The sequence below is a fragment of the Ambystoma mexicanum genome, chromosome 4q, assembly GCF_040938575.1.
Source record: "Ambystoma mexicanum isolate Mex_15411 chromosome 4q, UKY_AmexF1_1, whole genome shotgun sequence".
NCBI classification, from domain to species: domain Eukaryota; kingdom Metazoa; phylum Chordata; class Amphibia; order Caudata; family Ambystomatidae; genus Ambystoma; species Ambystoma mexicanum.
This window is the reverse complement of record NC_090928.1, coordinates 1,269,226,796-1,269,247,965: the sequence shown is the minus strand read 5'-3', so window position 1 is coordinate 1,269,247,965 and position 21,170 is coordinate 1,269,226,796. Positions and strand designations below refer to the sequence as shown.

Here is a 21,170-nt window from a genome sequence, read left to right as displayed (position 1 = left end):
CCTTACACATTTTGGTTGTATATGTTACTGTGAAGGCCAGATATATTTGGGCACAAGATACATTTTCTTTAGCTTTAGTTTGATAGGCAGGAACATTCTTAAGATGGGGGACAGATGGACCTTTATCCTGTTCCCCTTTTTTATTTTAATACAAATGCTGAGATAATCACCACTTTGTGGCTGCCTCTTATTTCTGACCCCTCACATAGATCAGAAATGAATTTGTTGTAAATTGATGGAAATTTAATAAAGAATTATAAAAAAAATGAAATGGACTAAAATTCAATCCATCAAAAACTGAACTCATACTGGTGGGACCTAAACATCTGACCGAACATCCCTTCCTCTCCGATTCATTTTAAAATATCCCAGTTCTGTTTCGTAAGGTCAGGGGTCGGAGTGCTCTGGGAATCTGATCTTTCATTGTCACATCACATTAATGAAGTGATGAGAAAGTATTTTTTTTAGTTTTTTCGAAGTTCGATGCCCAAAGAAGACGACTCAACAGTAGTTGTTACTCATCAACCCCCACATGGCCTCTAGGGATTTCAAAATGCACTTAACGGACTCTGTTTCCGAATTCCAAAGTCCTTGCCCATTTCAAGTTTCTGTATCACTCTAAATTGGATACCTTTTACCAACTTATTGTTTTTAAGTTTTTTTGTATTGTCTTCCAAGTGTTTCCATGGACTGGCCCTGGTGTATCCTAATAAGATCCAGTCCTTCCATCACGTTGGTGCACCGCTGTCCTTGATCAAGTTCCTGTTGGTCATCCCAGGGTCAAAATATGTATTGAGGGACAATTCTCTACAATGGTCCACAGACTCTGGAACTGCCTCCCTTTGGTACTCCTGTAATTGGATTCATTGGTCTCATTTCTCAAGAAAAACAAAAAAAGATCTTTCAATAATTATTCACTCTCTCCACTAACTAATCATTGTGGCTTATTGATTGATCTATCTGCACCCAGATACAACAGGCCTGTTCGGTTCCCCTAGGGATTGGCTCTCTACAAAAGAAATCGCGTACAACCTCCCTTTTGATGAATTGAGGGGGGGGGGTTGAGAAAGGACCCAGCTAGGCAAAAGGGAGTCCACCTGGTGAAACCATTTTACACAGGCCAGAAAGCCACAACCACGCTATCCACATGACTGACCAAGTGGGATCCCTGTCTACAAAACTATGGCGTACTCCTTCCTTTGAGGTTATCAGGACTCTTGAGGCAGAGGCCAATAATACAGACATGCATACTGTCAGGCTTGAGATTAACAATGGCTCAGAGAAAAACAAGTTGCAATCACAGAGAAGCCAGAAAAAGTATTACATGTGTTATAAAATGGGCTTTCAGACAAACAGTCAGTTGTCATGGTGAAAAATGCACTTGGCAAGCTTTTATAGAATTAATTAAAATATGAACCCACCGTTGCAAAGAATTGTGCTAACCTATTGCCATAGGGTTTTGTAATGGGATACACCCATTTGTTATGCGAGTGTTGCTGCTTTTGTGGACTTCTTTGCCACCTTTGTCAGTGAATTATTTTGGTTGGGGTGGCAGGGGACCATTTAATGATTTTTGGTGTGAGGGAGGGGTAATTTGTCATGTATTGCGTCTGCCTGTCACTATTGGTGGCCTCGCTGCACTTGTAGAAGGGGATTGTGGGAAGCGGGTATGGGGCAATTGCCCCTCCCTGCCTCCCATAAGGATAAAGCTGCATCAAGTGCAGCCGCAATGGCAAGGCAGCAAGGTTGGCCACATCAGTTTCAAACATACTCTTGTGTTCACCATTTTAACAAATGCATAAATATAACTGACACATTTTCCTGAAAAGATGGTTTTTAAATACTATGACTTCTACTGCTGGAGAAGCTTGCGGCTCACTTTACAAGGGCAACAGAAGCTACATTTGCATACTTGTTGCATGTGCTTCTGCTAAATATCTGCACAATATCTACATCGAATTCAACTCCCTTTTTCACAAAACAGTTCTACATTAATATTCAAAGTAAAGCAGACTTTGTAGTTGAATAATATTTCAAACTGTGCCACTGGCACACCCACCTCACCAAATCAAACTGCATGGTATTGGATTCAAAGCTTGTGAATCCAACGCACGCTGCAAAAGATATATGCGGAGTAAAGATATAAAACCGGTCCAAAAAAAAGGGTGTGTCCCGCCTACCAGTGTTTCTAAAAGGGTGTCATGTTGTTAATAATGTAAAGTAAACAAATGAGCTGTTTTCCTAGAGGTTTTACAGATGAGCTTACCTTGATGATCTGTTTCTCACAGGCCGTCTTACCATTGGTACCGCGACGGAACCTCAATAACGGTTGATGGGAGCACTTATGCAATCCTTGGCAAAGAACGAACACTCACTCTGAAGAGCGCCAGCCCTGATGACAATGGTGTCTATTACTGCTGTTCCAAGAACGCTGTGGGTCAGCTGTGCAGCAGCGACAACTTCACTCTCAACATAATCGGTAGGTGTCACAGGGTGCTTGGAGATCTACGGTCCCGGTTGCTACCACCAATCTCCCTTCTGCCTGCAACATTTTAAATTGCTCAAGCAATGGATCTTTCATAGATTCACATGCTTGAACTATTCCCCCATCGACAGACTGGGAGGCCTTAGTTCAGTTTTACATTGGCACTAATAGTAAGTAAAAACTGCAGCTCCTTCTCCAACTGATCAACTTCCTTTTGGGTAATTTTGCACTCAACCAATGAAGTTGAGGGTCCAAGGAGGAGGACAGAGCAGTCAGCTGAACCTTACCATCTTTGAGAGTGTAGTGACCAGACCCTTTGCCCTATCTGTCCAGAGTGTCCTGAGATCCAGCTGGCTTTCCTGAATCCTAAACCAAGGCTTGGTATGTAAGTAGCATATAACCCAGCCCTAAATTGCATAAACCCTTCCTTTTTGTAGCAGTACATCCAATATTTCCCATTGAAAACCCCAATTGCCCAGGTAGTCCATTCATCTCCCCATAGAAGAAGCTCTTGTTTGCCTGTATGTTGGCATATTACCATTAAGGGACCCTGCTTTTGTCTGTGTAAATCCTTGGTATTTTTGTAAGTAAATCAATTCCCCCTTTGAAATTCACGGATCAAGATTGTTGCAATTTGAAATCAGCGATCTTGTTCCTAGTGTTTTATTTAATGGTTATAGACATTAAAGTGTTGCCCAAAAGAATAATTGTCACAGAGCTGAAAACCGAATGTATCCGTGTGTTGTGTGCATTACCAAACTAATTCCTAGTTGCATCTGTCAGTTTAAACCCCAACTGGTGTCATTAGTGTGAGCAATCCCTTTTGCCTAGAAGTCTACCTGTTTTGTGCCTCTGTCATTGTCACTGAAAAAACGATTTTCCTATTGTAAGCTAAACCCCTTCCCTGAGCTGCCTGTCATTGGAAGCTCCAGTGTAAAGGAATTTCCATTTGCCGCTGTATCTTCCCTTTCTGTGCTGGCTTTCCATTTTGTGGTGGTGGGCTTTACACCAAAACCGATCTTTCCCTCTATATTCCTACTCCTTGCCACTGCCTTCCATTCAAAGGAATCAAGTTTTAATTGATGTTTGGGGGTGGGTGTGTGTTGCAGTGGGTAGTGCTGAACTGTAAGGGGCTATCACGTTGTGTGGAATTGTTATTTTCCTGTTAGTCATAACAAAAGTGAGTGTAACAGCCCATTTCCATTTGGTCGCTCTAGATAGGGTATTGCATTTGTGTTGCCACGATTTTGGTGGCTGTTGTATTTTGATTATCCTCATTTACATTGAATAATAAACGAATAAAATACATTAATACACACCAGCCTGGTTCCTAGTCTATTGTGACACAGGTTGTTTGTGGAGGGTGGGTGGGCGACGGGTTGGAGGCCTACTCAACTACTCAAAAACAATCTGTGACGGCCACCAGGGAGCGCACGGATGAGCAAGCCCCCCCCGTGTGAGCTATGCCATCACAGGTCTGTAATGTGAACTGAGCCCCCATATTACGCCCCCCCTCCCCTCGGACAGCACTGCGGTGGATCGAGCGTCTGAGGACCCCCTGCCTGCACACAAGAAAACCCGACGAAAATCGGACAAGAAAAGCGTGAGAAAAACGCATCTGAAGTTTCCCCTCGGTGACGTGAGATAGAGACCGGGAGCACAAAGTGTACGTCGCGGGCCTTTGAGGGGCTGTGGAGGGACTGCGCGTACTGACCCAGAGGTGCCCCGAAGAAGTGTGGCGTCCTGGCCTCCCCCCGCCCACCTCCCCCCCCCCTGGCTGCTGGTGAACGGAATTTGGAGTCACCCAACCGCTTAGTGGAGGACCTGGGCCCCCTCCCTGGAGGCCCCCCACTGAAGAGCCCTGCCCCTGGGCCCAGGCGGGGCCCCCGAGGCGCTTCCCCTGATGGGCGGGGTCTCGGACCCCCTGCTGCACTGCACCCTTTGGCGTCGAAGCAGCGCGCGGGGCCGCGTGGTGCGGAGGCTCCGGCTCCAGTGGGTGGCGGGAGGCTGCCTGCGACGTGCGCGGCCGCAGCTCTGAGAAACAGCGCATGCCGGAGCAGGGCGGTGAGGTGCTGCGCTGCACCCGTGGATTCCGGAACATCTAGGCCCCGGACACAAAATACTCCCGGCCCCCCCCCCCTGACAAAGGTGAGGCACACGGGGCTGGAGCCCGCCCTTTAATATAAAAGGGGGAGGGGGGAGAAAAAAAATAATAAAATAAATAGGGACAAAAAGCAGATCTCCAGGCGACCCTCTCTCAATGAGTCTACCAATGCAGGGCTAGCTAAGCAGCCCATTGTAGTACATCCGCCTCACGCCCCATGTGGGAAGTGGGCCTTGAGCAATGAGAACAGGACCCGGCTGCTGAAGATGCCTATGGCCCCCTCCTAGTTTGAATCAAGTGTGTGCCGCTGCACCACTGAAGCAAGGAGTGGAGCACCACAATAGACCTGATACTTGGGCCTCCCATGGATGTCCCGGAGCACCATACCCCACCATAATCCAGCGATGTGACGGTTTTGGCCGGTTGTGGAGACAGACCCATGGTCACCCAAAATATCTCACAAGTGCCATAGACCAGAAAAACGGCTGCTTACACACAGCCAGAGAATAATACTGTGACTGGGTAGGTCCCCCCACGAGAGGCAACCGCAGGTGGACCCACCCGAGGACAGGGTCACCAACACCGCAGAGAGCCCACAGATCCTTCAAAACATCTCATCATCCAAGCAACGGGCTGCGCATCGATCCTTGCACTAAGGTCTGTCTTGATACCCCCGGACCACGTAGCGCCTAAGAGGGTAAGGCCCCGACCCAGGGGCGCGTGCCTCCTCTGAGCTAATAACTATTCTATGGACGTTAAAAGCAAGCTAGCCAGATACGCCTACTCCCCGTCCTCTTCGGCCCTCGAATATAAAGTCACAATGTCAACAGACGCTGTGGAAGTGGGGGCAGCCGCCACCAAGGGGGGATATTGCTGCACTGCTAAGCGAAATAAAAAATATGGGAGCCAATCTGGGCGGAAAGATCGACAGGATCACACACAGAATGGACAACATTGAAGAGAGACTGGAAGGTGTGGAGAACAACCAGGCCTCAATTGACACCCTTGAAACCCAAATGGACATGAGAATTCAAAATATTGAAAGGCGGGAAGAGGAGATACGTTTGAAAATGGATGACATGGAAAACAGAAAGAAGGAACCTCCGATTCTTTGGAATTCCAGAATCCGACGGAGAAACGGAGGACTCACTTAAAACCACAATACACAACATCATAAAAATCCTAATGGCAGCTGAGGAGATGGACAAACCCAAGACGGAGCGGATCCATAGGGCAGGCGGCTCCCCTGGTGGACCACGCTCTGTCCTCGCAAGATTCCACAGATATCAGGACAGGAGCAGGATCCTAGCCAAGGCCCGATCTGGAGACTCGCTCATGCTTGGAGGTGCTCGAATCACTATATTTCAAGACCTATCCTCCCTCGCGCTGAGGCGCCTCTGCAGCCCCCTGACCAAATGGCTTAAGGAACGGGGCACAAGATACAGGTGGGGATACCTCTTCTCCCTCACATTTGAGCACGGTAGCACAAAGATAACACTCTGGTCCGAACAGGAGATCAAGGACTGCATGGTGGACATTTTGGAAACGGCCCCAGGAGGGGGCGAGGGAGGCGAGCCTGCACAGGTGGGGATGCAATGGGAGCTCCAGGGCCCTAAGAGAAGATGAGTGAAAGGATCAAGGAAATACAGACAACCAAACAATACGCCTGAAATGGGATCTGCATAAATCTCGCAAGCTAATTGATTGAAACATGCATCTGAAAGGTCTGCGAATAGATATCCACAGCCGTAGGGCAATAGAACCATTGGCCGGACTGTGGCTCCCGGTGGGAAGACTCCCTTCTGAAGTAGGGAGGAAAATGAACATCTGAAGACCGAGCCGGAGGTCGCACGTAACGTTACACGTTTGTTTTCTTTTCAAGGTTACAGTTGCAACATATGATGATGGGTGGGGGGGGGAACGGGAGAGGGGGGCTCATTTAAATGTTACGATTCTATACTCGAAAGGGACCGTGAGATGAGGGTCTCTGCTGGTGGTCCGGTACTGGACTGAACATTTCCACCAAGTCCGAATCGGACGCCATCAAGGTGCCGAGAATGGCACACTTTCAGTTCTTGGGTTCACTTGAACTCAATCGACTCAGTGAGGGGGGGGGGGGAGGGGAGGAAAGGGGAGGAAGAGGGGGGAGGGAAATGAGAACCTCAAGATCAGTAGCACTAACATCTGAATGAACCTACAACAGCATTCACAGCGAAAGACTGAAAAATCAAATATTGGTCTGTCCATCTGAAGTGAGCGATCCTCCAAAGATAACTGACAATGGCATCTCCTGATCATCATGAGGCAAAGGTTTCGCTCAAGGTCGGGACTATTAATGTGAAAGGCTTAAATTCACCGACCAAAAGATCCTTAGTCCATAGGGAATTTCGTAGATCTAATATTGACATACTCCTAGTGCAGGAGACTGAATATGCCAAAGGTGAAGAACGGAGCATACTGGGTAAGAGGGGGGGCCGCTCAGGAGAGGTGGTGTTGGAATTCTAATCAGGAAAGGTCTCGAATTCGATTTGGACAAAACATGGTCTGACGTAGGGGGCCGTACTCTCCTCATAACTGGGAAAGTAGCAAAGGTACAGGTAATTATTGCCACTCTATATGCACCTAATACTGGACAGCCTGCATTCTTTGAGAAGATGATCCCTAAGATAATGTCGGAGGCCACAGGACATGTCATCCTGGGAGGGGATTTTAATCAATGGGTTGACCCGAATAAAGACTGTAAACCGGGTAGACCCGAAACGAGAAACCAATACAGAAGCGACAGCACTGCATTGCTGGATCTCTATAACATGAAGGATGTGTGGAGAATTATGCATCCCACCAAGAGCGGCTATACTTTCTACTCAAACCCTCACCATACATTCAGGCGTATCGATTACATATACCTCCCAAATGCCCTTACCATCACTACACACCACTCAGACATTGTCCCGATAACTTGGTCCGACCATGATATGGTTCTGGTTGATATCAACTGGGCAGACCTACCTCTCACCGGAGGGAAGTGGCGGTGTAACGAGACCCTTTGGAAAGATCTGGCTTTCAAAACTACCATGGAGGCAGAAATCGATGAATACTTTAAAATTAATAACGATGGCGAAGTCTCCAAACAGATAATTTGGGAAGCAGGAAAGGCCACATGGAGAGGTATCCTAATAAGAGAGGGGTCCACCAAGAAAAGGGAGCGGAAGATCATAGAGCAAAGGTTACGGACTGAAATATGTCAATTGGAGGCGGAGGTAAGGAACAACCCAGAGGTAGACCTGGACAAAAAGAGAACAGCCCAACAAAAAAGGGAAGAACTACGTTTGTTGGAACATGGTCAAGTAGTACGCAAACTGCAGTTTCTAAAACAGAAATTTTATGAAAAAGGGGATAAGGCTGACGCCTTACTAGCGGCCAGGCTCAGAGAACAAAGAGCGGAGCGCAAAGTAACCGAAATACTTCAGGACCCCGCCCCTTCTGCCCAGGCCCCCTGTACTATCCCCGAATCCTTTGCCAACTTCTTTGAGAACTTATATTCCTCTGAAATAGCTTCAGGTCAGTTAGAAATAAACTGGTACCTATCCCCGATCGCCATGCCTACCATAACGCTTGTAGAAACCGAGCTCCTTGACTCCCCAATTATTGAACTGGAGATCCAAGAGGCGATTAAAAGATTGACGCTGGGCAAATCCCCGGGGGAGGATGGCTACACTGCTGGGTTCTACAAAACTTTTGCCAAACACCTGACACCCTTCTTAACGGAATTATTTGATGAAATAATGGAGACAGCCGTAGCACCAGACTTCTTCAAAAAAGCGCTGATAACAGTGATCCCTAAAGAGGGAAGAGACCCTAAGTGTTGCGGATCGTATCGCCCCATTTCCCTCCTCAATCTTGATGCCAAAATCTACGCCAGGGTAATAGCGGCCAGATTGGAAACGATAATGCCCCGCCTAATCCACCCAGACCAGGTCGGGTTTATAATGGGGAGACAGGGAGCTGACTCCATGCGCAAGACGTTACACCTCATTCACGCAGCCCAGCACCTTCCCAACGACCCTGCTCTATTGTCAATAGACGCGGAGAAGGCCTTCGATAGGGTTGAATGGAACTTTCTGGGAGCGGTCCTGCAGAAGGTTGGGATAGGTCCCAGAATTAGAAAGGGAATGCGAGCAATATACACATCCCGAAAGGCAGCGATATTTGTTAATGGGGAATATTCCAGATGGTTTGAGCTGGAACGTGGGACTAGACAGGGATGCCCCCTCTCTGCAATCCTGTTTGCACTCTCGCTGGAACCCCTGGCACAAAAGGTGAGAGCGGACCCCTTGATAGAGGGCATGAAGCTAGGATCAACCGAATACAAGGTAGTGCTCTACGCAGACGATATCCTCCTTCACGTAACTAACCCCTTAGATTCTGTCCCTCATGCCCTTAAACTATGGACGTATATGGCCAGTTCTCCAGATTCAAAGTCAACAAGACAAAGTCCATTTTGTTCCCCCTGCAGGGAACTGTAGAGGCAAACGATGCCAGGTTTCGCCAGCTCGGCCCTAAGCTCGAGCATGCTACGTTACAATACCTTGGCGTACAAATCACTAAAAACCTGAGCGACCTCTTTGAAGCCAACTTTCCCCTATTCCTCCAGCGATTTGCAGCCGATCTCAAAGAATGGGGAAAAACTCACGATCTCATGGCTCGGCCGAGTCAATGCAGTTAAGATGGTATGCCTCCCCCGTTTTTTGTATCTCTTCCAAATGCTCCTGCTGGAGATCCCAAAATAATTCTTTACTGAAGCCAAAAAGGTCATGGTAAGAGTCATATGGAAGGGGAAGAAAGCTAGAATCCATACAATACGTTAACGCTCCCCAAAGACAAGGGAGGGGTCGGACTCCCCAATCTGTGGACCTATTACAAAGCCGCCCAGCTGCGTGTCCTGATCCCACACCTTAGAGATCAGAAAAACCTCCAATGGGTCCAAATGGACAATCACTATTTCTCCCCAGCCACAGTATCGGAATGGCTCTGGACCCCGCACAAAAGGGTACATCGAAAAACCCGAGGCCACCCCATCTTGAGCACTATTTGGAGCATATGGCGCCCAGGCAAGGAAATGCACAGAATCACCACCTGGCCGTCTCCACTCAGTCATCTATGGTCACCCGGCATAAACAATCATACCTAACGTGGGTAGGTTCCAGGGGTGGTATGAAGCGGGTTTGGAGAGAGTAGGTCAGCTCCAGAAGAAAGATGTGTTCATCACGCTACCAGACCTGACGGAGGCTTTGGGCATAGGCACCCTCTCCACATTCCAATACATTCAACTGAAAGGAGTCTTAACGCAGGCAAAATGGAGAGACAAATTGAACAGAGATCTCACCCCATTTGAGAAACTTCTAGACTCCAAATCAGAGAGGAAAGGCCTCATATCGGTGATGGATCAACGGAACCCTACGAGCAAGGTGGGAAAAAGACTTTGGAGAAGAAATACGCCCTGACCTATGGGAAACTGTGTAGAGTGGCCTCCAAAACGTCTATATGCAGTCAATAAAAGCTTCACACCATTAAACTCCTACATAGATGGCAATACGACCCCTTCAGACTCTCCAAAATGTCCCAAACAATGAGCCCAACATGCTAGAGAAAATGTGGGGAAATAGCCAATTATGGGCACATGTGGTGGGACTGTCCGCACATAAAGGTTTTCTGGAATGAGGTCTTGGGGTGGATTAAAGAGATAGAAAGGGTTCAAAGAGACGCTGACCCCTACTTGATACTCTTTGGCCTGAAAAAAGACGAAGATGAATGGACTAGAGTGAAGGGCTTGACCCCCTGACCTACTGTTAGCAGCCAGGGCTCTCCTTTGATTAAATGGAAGTCTACAACGGTGCCCGGCAAAAATGAGTGGATCAATCTCGCTACGAATATCTACCTAATGGAGACAGTAACCGCCTCTCTACATGGCAAAGCCGCACAATGTGAAGCTCTATGGATGGACTTCAAAAACAAACATCTTGCGACAGATTCCAAGTCCCAATCGGAAGAGCCTGCCAAGCCATAATAAAAACACAATCCTTGATAGAAATCATGGGAGGTGAACTTGCATTGGATGGTCCCAGACCAATCGGACAATGGAAATGTGAATAAAAATGTTTTGAAGTCCCCACGCTTGTATACCATTCAACAGATGAGTGCTCAATCAAGGAAGGGAGGGGGGTGGGGGGAAAGTTGGGGTCTTTAACTTGTGATGGACATACTCTGACATAAATAACCTGATTTACGTCGCAAAGATATCTTGATATGTTTCTTTCTCGTACAATCACATGAATACGATGGTGTTAAATGTGACATGTATTCCATCTTGTTTGTTTATTTCGTTAAAACCAATAAAGCCAAATAAAAAAAATCCGTAGTATATTAAAAATAAAAAGCGTTTTATTGTGCGCCACATTCATTGTAGGGGAAGGAGTTGCCTAGCTAGTGTATAATAAACCATGACAAAGTGGGGGCTTGTCCGGGATTGAGAAAAGTGTTTTCACCCGTGGCAGTGCAGCACAGCACACTACCTACCTTTTGAAGGTATAGTTACATTAGTGGATCGAAAGCTGGGTTACATTGTAAAGGCGCCATCCAAAAACATGTACCCTAGGTATCAGGCCTGTGTCTCAAAATAAAATGTTGTAAGCGTATATTACGCAGGAGCAGGGTGCAGATTTTTCCCTTGCATAGATAATCCACCAGCAGTAGCTCAAATTTCAAAATGAGCACCATGGAAATTAATATAGCAACACGGCACCTCCTATCCAAATTGTTCATTAGAGGGGAATGGGCAGAACAGGGACATGAAGCCTGCCAATCTAGTATGATGTAACAGGTGACCTCTATAAATATGGATGTGGTGTGGAAGGACAGTGGCCTGTTGGATCAAGCCCTGAATGATTTCTGCGTGACGCAGACCACCAAAGATGAGCAAACTTAAATGGTCCAACTCACTGCATACATGTACCTCCACGTCATAGTTATGGAAGAAAGGTACCAGGAGTGTGTAACCTCTGTGCAAAATCAGTCTAAGCTTTTAGATCAAACACAGTGAGTTAAGACCGGTAGAGGAAAAAGTGCTGCAGAACCACAAGTTAGAATTAGGAAACATTAGTCAGCAGCTAAAGGAGGAGTTGGCAGCACAGCAACACATTAATTCAGAACAAGAGGCCCAATTATCTACACTGAAATAGGAGTGTCAAGAAGGGGTTCAGAACCTGAAAGAGTCAATTAAAATAACAATTGACGCACAGTAGACTGTTTACAGGACATGTACGCATTGCAAAATCAGATTAAGAAATTGGAAGAGGAGAATAACCAGTGGTTTATTAATGAGGTCCATTCTCAGGCAGATTTTGACCAGGAGCGCCAAAAGGTGAGTGCTATGAAACCGCAGAGAACACCTTCGTGAACAGAATAGCCTGCTGTCTGGAAAAAGATGCCCTGTCTCAGGAAGTGTGCCAGTTGAAGGCAGACCTGGAGAAAAGTGAGTCATGTTTTCAGGAACTGACATAAAATTAGAGAATGAAAATGGGGCATATCAGACAAATAGAATGTGACTTAGAGTGGACAATAGACCAAAAATGCAGAAAGTGAGGAGATTAGTCTCCTGCAACAGAAAGGGTCTGCGTATTCCCAGACAATACAATAAGCACAGAAAGAAAATGAGGCCCTTTGTGATGGGAACAGGGGAATCCATGGTCAAGTAGTAGCACAAGGTGAGGTCCTAGAAGCCAGTCAAGCCCAGATAGCAGAGCACAAAGCTCAGGCCTTTGCATACTATCAGGAAATAGGGACTGAGAAAGAGAAATCTGAGATTAGAGAAGGGGTGTGCTAGGTTTCATAAGGCATTGGGGAACCCTGAACTGATAGGGGTTGCCCTTCCATTCCCTGACCTTGGTGTAGGGCCCTCTATACCAGGGGACTCAAGCCAACCTACCACCTTGTATGTGCAAGGCACTGCTAAATTCACACCTGGGAGTTCACAAGAACCAGGAACCATGAGGCAGCTGGACTTAAGTAGGTCTAGCATGACTGGGCAGGAAGGCTGGCCCCCATCAGAGATTGATGAATGTGCATCACTGCTTAGGTTCAAAACATATTTGGCAAATGTATCTGACCAGTAGGACTCCTATGAAGAGAAAATCAGAGAGTTAGACTGGCAGAGACATCAGCTACAAAGGGACCATCTGGTCCACTTTGCACATAAGGAAGAGTCTGAGTTTAGGTCCCAAAAGAGCATCCTGAAAACCTCCACCCGTTGAAGGAGGTGGCAGAGTTCTCCACCAACCCCGGAAGGAGGGAGGAGTCGGATGAGTACTCCCCTGTACGAAAGAGGGAATCCAAGGGAACTGACCCAGTGAGCCTACAATATAACAGGTTTGAAGAGACCAGGCCCAGTCATTCTGGGAGACTCCCAGTCTCACAGAATTGGCGAGCACCTAGACGGTGGGGATGGGACCTCAAATAGCAGCAGCTCTGAGTCTGAGGGTGAACGGACTCGGGTGCAGCAGAAAAAGAAGGCTGCTAAACAAAAGCGAACTTTGGTAGAAGACCCCATTAGACGAATAAAAGCCATTAGAAACTTCATGACCTTTACCATAAAAATGCCAAATACTCAGTCTGGGAGCATCTGGAGCTGTCTGAGCAGATGTCATTTGGCATAAAAATGACCGGAATTCTATAGAGTTTGCCAAGTGGACATTCTCCCCAGAATACTCCAGCTTCTTTGCTGGGCTGGAGGATCAGAATCATTCAAGGTGGTCTACCTACAAAGCAGCCATCTTGAAGCACTTCTCCGTACACCAGAACCCCCAGGAGGCTCACAAGGCGGCCTACAACATGCAGTGCAGAGAATTTGTCCAATAATTGAAGCAGGAATTTGCACAAATCACTAGCCCGGGTGCGCACAGACAGTAGAGAGTTCATTAATATCTATTTTCATACCCTCCTTAAGTACATAATGACGCAACTGGTTAGGTCCTTCCACAAAGAAAGGACCCTGGACTGGATAATTAAGCAAGCTGACTGGATCCATGAAGTCCAAAAGCCTGTAGAAAATAAGAATTACCCCAAAAATCCCAAACCAACACCCCCGCTGCTGCCAAGGTGGCTGAGGTGAAGATTAGCCCCATTTTGGACCTAGAAATGGGGGGCCTAAAAATACACCTCCCGCTAACCAACCAAATCAGAGGCAGAGAAGACCCTCTGACCAGTCTGAAGTAAGTTGTAGCTAGACAGGATACCCCACAGATGTCACCTGACTCTGCCATCTACATCAGCCCGAGGTACAAGGGGAGCATACCTATATTGGGGTACATATGGACTCCCCCGGGTCAAGGGGGATCCAACAGGTAAGTATGGCCCCAGAAAACTTTCCTCCAAATTTCCCACAAAACGTCCCTCAGGAAGACATTAATGTGCCCTCCTATTTAAGCTACTTCCCCAGGTACCCTCCAAATCCCAACTTCCAGAATAATCCTCCTCTCTTCCCGCTTTCAGGAGTCTAGACCCCCAAATCAGGGAGAAGGGAGACAAGAATAGAGGGCTACCAGGGAAACCCTCAATACCCAAGCTACTCTGGGAGAAGGGACAGTTACCCTTCCCGAGAGCAGCAAAGATTTGACCCAAGACCCCCGTATCAGCCAGAGGGGGCATCACAATTGGAGCGCCAGGTCCAGAGCTTGACCCAAGACCTGAGTCGCATGTTCAGGGCTCAACGGAGCCCTCAAATGAACATGGCTGCCCAGAACAGCTCGATCAAAGGGTCTGGCACCCCGGAACAATGACAAGGAGAGAACCTGACAACCAATAGGTTCCAGAGGAGGTGGAGGCTCGGGAGGAAGGGGGATGCAAAGCCCTAGAAGAAGCTTCCTTCCTCACCTGTGAAAAGCCACTAGAAACCTCTGAACCTTAACCCAGATCCCCTACCCCCAAAAAGCTGCAACCTAGGGAACAGAGGGTAAGTAGGAGAAACCAAGGGACAAAGGAGACCCATTTTGTGTAGGAAGTCCACGTCCTCCAGTTTGAAGGGGAAGAATCCCTGGAGGATACTGGGGAGAAGACTTTCTTCCCTTTCAAGGACTGGGGGGGGGGACTCCTCCCAAATAAAAATGGGTGCCAAAAGACCCTAACTTAGACTGGGTAAGTATGGAGACTGACCTAAAACCACCTATCCCTGAACCCCAGAAATGTCACCCTGAGAACTCGGAAATAAATGAGGTATCCGCCCCCTCCTCCCCCCCCCCCCAAACCGGTTCAAGTGACCGTATCCAGGAGAAGGGGGAGCCCTTTCAGCGCTGGTGGATACCGGATCCCAAGCCACCATCCTGACAAAGACATTTGCGTAAATCAATTCATGAAGGGTAGAGAGTCACTGAATACCCTCACACCTCTTCCTGGACAACCCAGAACTTCGATGGAAATGACATTTCTGTAGACGGGGCTGGAGATCAAAATTGGGCGACACAAGATTAAAAACACGGTTATAGTCGTCACTCCAGAGGGAACCCCCTGTCTCCTAGGGAATTGCCTTCTTCGGAGGTTGTCACCCCTAATAAACTGTGAACAAGGTTCTGTGGACACAGACTAACCGGCCAATAAAATTAAAACGGAGCACCAACTATGTAAGCTTAAATGGCACATGCCATAGGGTTGAGCAGCAGTCTGACAAAATTGAGTTCCACTTTAGGAACAATCAAGTCCCCGACATAACTGTAATTGCTGTAGGAGAACAAACCGGTGGTGGGGGCGCTTCTTCATTCTTGAAAATCAACCTTCCTCCCAGTTTTAAGTGACATTCCACACTTGAATGAAATATCCTGACATTTTATACTGATCCACATTTTGAGGAAAACCAAAATCCCATGATAAAAAGTGAGGAAAAACCAGCTCAAAGCTTGGCCGATATTCAGAAAAGGGATGAACAGCTTTTCCTCCCCATTCAGGTAAATGAGGGGGCGGGGAGGTTGTTCTCGCCAGAGTATGTCTGAATAATGGAAAAAGCTTAATCAGTGAAGCGTTGCTCTGGAACCTCCCAAAAGATCAGACCATTCCCACATTTAAATTGATGAGTGGGAAATGGGCCTGGAAACTCCCAATTCCAAACATGGTGCATGCTAAAAATGTCGATTGGTGATAAAAGCAAATGGCATTATTGGGTCCTGCGAGATGTCCCCTTTGCCTTCTACTTCGGCAGTGACACTCTCGATTCGCAATGAAATTGTGTGACAGATCCCCAATGACTGTTACGGCAGTGACCTCCAGAAAAGATTTTCACCCGGGAAGGGGGAATATCTTTGTGTACTCTTCCTGCCCTTATTTGGGGAAGGGGGGGGGGGTGAGGCGGAGTGGAAGAGGTGACGTGCGACATCAGGAAGGATGAGGTGGTATTTCAGGTCAACAGTGACTGTCCTTCCTACCTGAGACCTCCTGTCCAGGCCAGAACCATAACCAGAGATCTCTCCACGCAGCTGGAGGATGCCATGGAGATGGTAGACAAAGCTGTTGCCACTGAGCTATCCTTGCTCCCCCTTAAGCTATTCAAGGAGAAGTATGAGCACAGTAAACTATTTTGGAAGTGCACTAATCAATTTAGGGAAAGCTCGCCCCAATTAGTTTACGAAGAGCAACAGCTATTAAAGGTCAGTATAAGGTATTGGTATATAAACTTATTACACCATTTCTATAACAAGAATAGACCGTTAACCAATTACCCTTTTCCGAAGTGTAATATACAGTTCTAAGGTAAGTAGGAATGTTATGACTATTTAAGAAGTGCTCTAAAGCAGTTCAGGGAAAGCATAACCCAATGATATACTTTTAGAAAGACAAAATGTTTTTCTAAGTAAGCAATCAACCTATTCTACTTAAGAATGGCATTCAGCAATTGACAGGCAAGTAAGAACTCTTATACTTTTAAGAGGGGCTACAAGCAACTCAGACAAGTATTCACTCCAAGACTGTTTTTAGAAATGCACTAACTTAGATCAGGTAAACCAAAACCCAATAACACACATTCAGAAAGACGCATACTCCTACGTCCCGTCCCCTTTCCTCGATACTTATGGGAAATTCTTCCGTCCTGTGGGACGGGACCGGAGCACTTTGAAAAAGCATCACATTTTTGCAAAAACATTGTCCTTCCTCTTTTTGTGCGGGGTACCGCACGTGGCCGTAACCCCGCCCTCCTTGGCTCCTCCCAGCACATCGCCCATCAGTCCTTTTCTCCGCTCGTTTGGGACTGGACGCACTTGCATCTTCGGAAGATTTTTTTTTACTTCCAGTCCTCCTCCTCCTGCGCCGGCTAGCGGTCGCGAGTCCATCTACGCCATTTCAATTAGATTTCCCTACTTGTTTGTCTTGTCAGCGATGCTTCGCTAGGGAGGACCCCCATCCTCTTAGTTTAGAGTGTTTGGGTCTGGACCACCGGTGGGACTCGTGTTTTTACTGTGACTCCCTTTTAGTCCGGGCACTTTGTCGTTTGGAGCGGTGGGAGGTGGCTTTCCAGCGCGCTCCCCCATTGCATTTTCTTACATTCATCGAAGAAAAGAAGAAACGCCCGGTGAGCTCTTTACTTTTTAGAGCACCCTGCCGAGGGACTCCTTCCTCAGAGCTCTTGACGCTCCTCCCGGTCCGGGAGGAGCGTCAAGAGCTCTGTTACCGGGGTTTGTCCTGAGGTGCCTTCTGGGCCTAAAAAGTGTACAGGAGTTTTCTCTGTGGGTCTCCGTAAGGGGCCTATTGACACTGGATTGCTATCCGAAGCCCCTCCTGTGGGAGGCTAGTTGTGGGCCCAGCTCAGCTGTGGCAGCAGGTACCGGAGCTTGCTTCGAGGTCTCCCGGGTTGGAGCTTCCTGTAAAAAGACGGGGGTAAGCCCTGAGGCCTCTTTTGGGGCTGTTGGTACCGAACAGATGTACGAGGCCCGTAGTAGGGCTATAGATACCGGACTTGGGTCCGAGGCCCCTCGTTTGATGGCGAAGGTGACCGACAGTTCTGAGAGGCCTGTTAAGGTTTTGCCGGCGAGGTGTGTTCCTCATCCGTCCCGTTCAAGCAGTGATACCAGATCTGTTGAGGGGGCACTGAGTGAGGACTTCGACTGTAATTCCTCAGTTACCAGCAATACCGAGGTCCTTCCTTTGAAGGCTGCTTTGGCTGTTGGCATGTCTCAAAAACATTCTAGGCCTCACAGCATCGGTTCGGCCGAGGTTCCTTTTATCAAGGCTAAAATGAAGACCCCCGGACCCACCTGTGGAGACCCCTGTCTCACTTCAACATGTGTTGCAGTTCCCCTCGGGTGCAGACAAAATGGTGGCCATTTTGGATACCGCCCTTACAACTATGCCATCGGGCCTAGGTGTGGGGAGTGGGTGGTCAGGTGAACATCGCTTTCCTTGTGCTCACCCTTTTCTTCCAGTTTATGACTGGAACGCTTGGATGCCCCTAGCCCCATGTCTTAATTCCTCGGACATCAGCGCCCCTGATTTACGTGGACACCAGTGGGGAAGGGCCCTCTTTGCATCCCTCTCCCTTGTGTCCCTGGAATTACCGCGCTCATGAGAGGCCGCCTCCAGTTGCGCCTAAATCATTGGCAGAGGACGTCTGTTTTGGCAAGTTTCAAAGACTAATGCATTCTGGCCCCATGAAGGAGTATTTTTGAGGCTTGTTTAGGGAGATATGCCCACCTGCGCCGACGGTTCCAGCTGTGGCATGGGTGATTCTGCTGGCGCCGCCTTTACTGGCTGGGCCTCCTCTGGCTCTTCCTCCCTTGCCTCCATTGTCCCCATTGGACAAGTCGCCAGTAGTGCCTGATGCAACTCAGCCTGATCCGGATCTGCTGGATGATGCACAAGAGGATCAGGACAGCGATGATGGCACAGTTCTGTCAGAACTTTTCTCGACCGGGTGCTGGACATGTGTTTACTAGATGTTCTAGTATCTGAGGCACCCTCTCCGCAGGAGGGGGTGCTTTCGGGGACGTTCACCTTATCTCCTTCGGAGCGTACCGGCTTGTTCTTGCAGAAGGACGTTTTAACCGAGGTCCGTAAAGTTTGGGAAAAACAACACTCTGGACTGTTTGTCAACAAGAAGATTGACGCGCGTTATAGGCTCCATTCTTCGGAAGAGATAGCTTTAGCGTCGTGTCCGCCTCCTCCCTCCACGGTAGTGGCTGCGGCCACTTTGCAGTCTAGACCTGCAGCATCGTCTTCCGCAACGGCTGCTCAGGTTCTAGCTAAAGAGGACAAGCTTCTTGACTTTTTGGGACGCAGGATTTTCACTAATTCAGCTCTGCAGTTACGTCAAGCAAACGCAGAACTGGTGCTAGCGGAGGCAAATATGAAAATGTGGAAAGGTCTGTCGGAATTGGAGGAATACATCCCCGCTGAAAAGCTAGAGGATTTCAGAGGGGGTTTGTCGGATGCTAGGGTCCTGGCGCAGGACATGCTGGAGGCCACGGTGCATCATGTCGACGCCTCGACCCGCGGCCTCATGCTCGGCGTGGGCACCTCGTCAGGCTTGGCTGCATGCCACCAAGTTCTCTAAGGAAGTGCAGGATAAGGTTTTGGACCCGCCCTTTATCGGCAAGGTACTTTATCATTCCACAACGGATGTGGAATTGACCAAAACTTAAGGGTAGCACGCACACTGCCAAATCCTTGTCGGTCCTGTTGAAACCGCCTTTCAGGGCAGAGAACGTCCTCGCAGCCTCGGCCTTCCTCTGGTTTCAGGGGGTTTCTGGACCAAAGGTCCCGCAGGGTTGATAACTCATCGGTAAATTCCCGCTGAAGGCAGCAACGGGGCAGGTTCTGCTCCCGTTCCTCAGCCTCCTCTTCAGATTCAGATGGCGCTGCCACTGAAAAACCTGCGAAATGAAATCTCTCTGCCCTAGCACGAGACCCTGGTGGGAAGACGCATTGCGTCTCATTGAGAGGCATGGCAGACAATCAATGAGGACCGGTGGGTCTTGTCAGTCGCTCGGGCGGGCTTCCGCTCACCCCTTCCCCACCCTTCATTCCTCCCTTCCAGCAGTCTGGGTCGCCCTCCCTCAGAGCTGAGATTCAGAAGTTGCTGGATCTCAGGGCGGTGGAACCCGTTCCCTTAGGGGAGCAAGGTGAGGTCTTCTATTCCCTGCTGTTTACGGTGCCCAAACCCAACCAGGCCAGCCTGCGTACCATCCTAGACCTTTCCCAGTTCAATCTCTCTACCCCAAGAGATATTCAAGATGATCACGCCTGTCAGATAGTCTTCTTTGCAGAAGGGCAATTGGCTCAGCGTGGTGGACCTCTAGGATGCGTATATGCACATACTGATCTGGAATCCACATTGAAGATGCTTATGGTTTTTTGTGGGAGAGGAGCACTTCCAGTTCCGAGTACTCCCTTTTGGCCTCAGCTCGGCACCACATGTCTTTACAAAGATGTCAGTTATCGTAGCTTATCTTCGGCTTCAGGGTATCCATGTGTATCTGTATTTGGACGATTGGCTGCTGCACAGTCCTTGTCCTTTGAAGGCCTCGAACAATCTTCAGTCTCTCTTCCATCTCTTGTTCCACTTTGGGCTGTCGGTGAACTGGTGGAAATCCTCCATGACGGTCTCTCGGGACATGATTTTTCTGGGTTTTCGCTGGAATACGATCGACTGCAGGGTACACCTGACCAGGGACAGAATGGCGGATCTGGTAGCCACGTGTCTGGTCTTAATGCAGTCGGGGAGCATGTCGGCCTGGTGGTTCCAGAGGCTTCTGGGCCTCATGGTCTCGTCTGTTTTGGCTCTTCCTCGGCTCAAGATAAGGCGGACACAGATGGTTCTTCGGAGCTCCTGGCTTCAAGCTGTGGACCCGGACTCCAAAATGTTGTTGATTTCAGCTTTCATGAGAGCGGCCCTTTTGGGGTGGTCGTCTCTCGGCAATCTGTCAGTGGGCGCGGCTTTTCAGGACCCAGTTCCACTGATGAGTCACAACGGACTCTTCCGTTCTGGGGTGGGGTGCGACGTTGGATCTTCAAGTTTCTGGTCTCTGATCGCCACGAGACAAGCTCCTCCATATAAATCACCTGTAGCTCTTGGCGATCTTCCTGGCGCTCAAGGTGTTCAGGCCGGTCATCGTCAACCAAGTGGTCCGTGTCCACATGGACAATGTGGTATCCATGTTTTATATCAACAAGCAAGGGGGTACCAAGTCCCCTCCTCTTGTGGATCTTGCAATTCAGATTTGGGAATGGGTGGTGCAGCATGGCATCTGGCTGGTGGCCGTACACATTCCGGGGTCAGCTGAATGTAACTGTGGATGCTCTCAACCGACGTACAATGGTCAGTTACAAATGGGAGTTGAAGGTGGGGGTTCTCTTAAAATCTTCCAGTTTTGGGGCACTCCAGAGGTGGCCCTCTTTGCAACGACGGACAACAGGAAACTTCCTCTATATGCCTCCAGGAATGGACTGGGAGCCTCCTCTCTGGGGGAAGCTCTCGAGATTCCCTGGCACAATAGGAGGGTATTTGCTTTTACACCCTTGCCTCTCATTCATCGGACAGTTTGCAAACTG

At 48.4% G+C, this 21,170-nt stretch overlaps 1 protein-coding gene across 1 annotated transcript in view; it reads left to right on the top strand.

The window, feature by feature from the left end:
- The window catches only part of PTK7 (protein tyrosine kinase 7 (inactive)), a 998,735-nt gene that overhangs the window by 481,000 nt on the left and 496,565 nt on the right, over window positions 1–21,170 (top strand). The window contains exon 4 of the mRNA XM_069608884.1: window positions 2,289–2,479. Within this exon, the coding sequence (XP_069464985.1) occupies window positions 2,289–2,479 (191 nt within the window). The remainder of the gene's footprint in view (window positions 1–2,288; window positions 2,480–21,170) is intronic.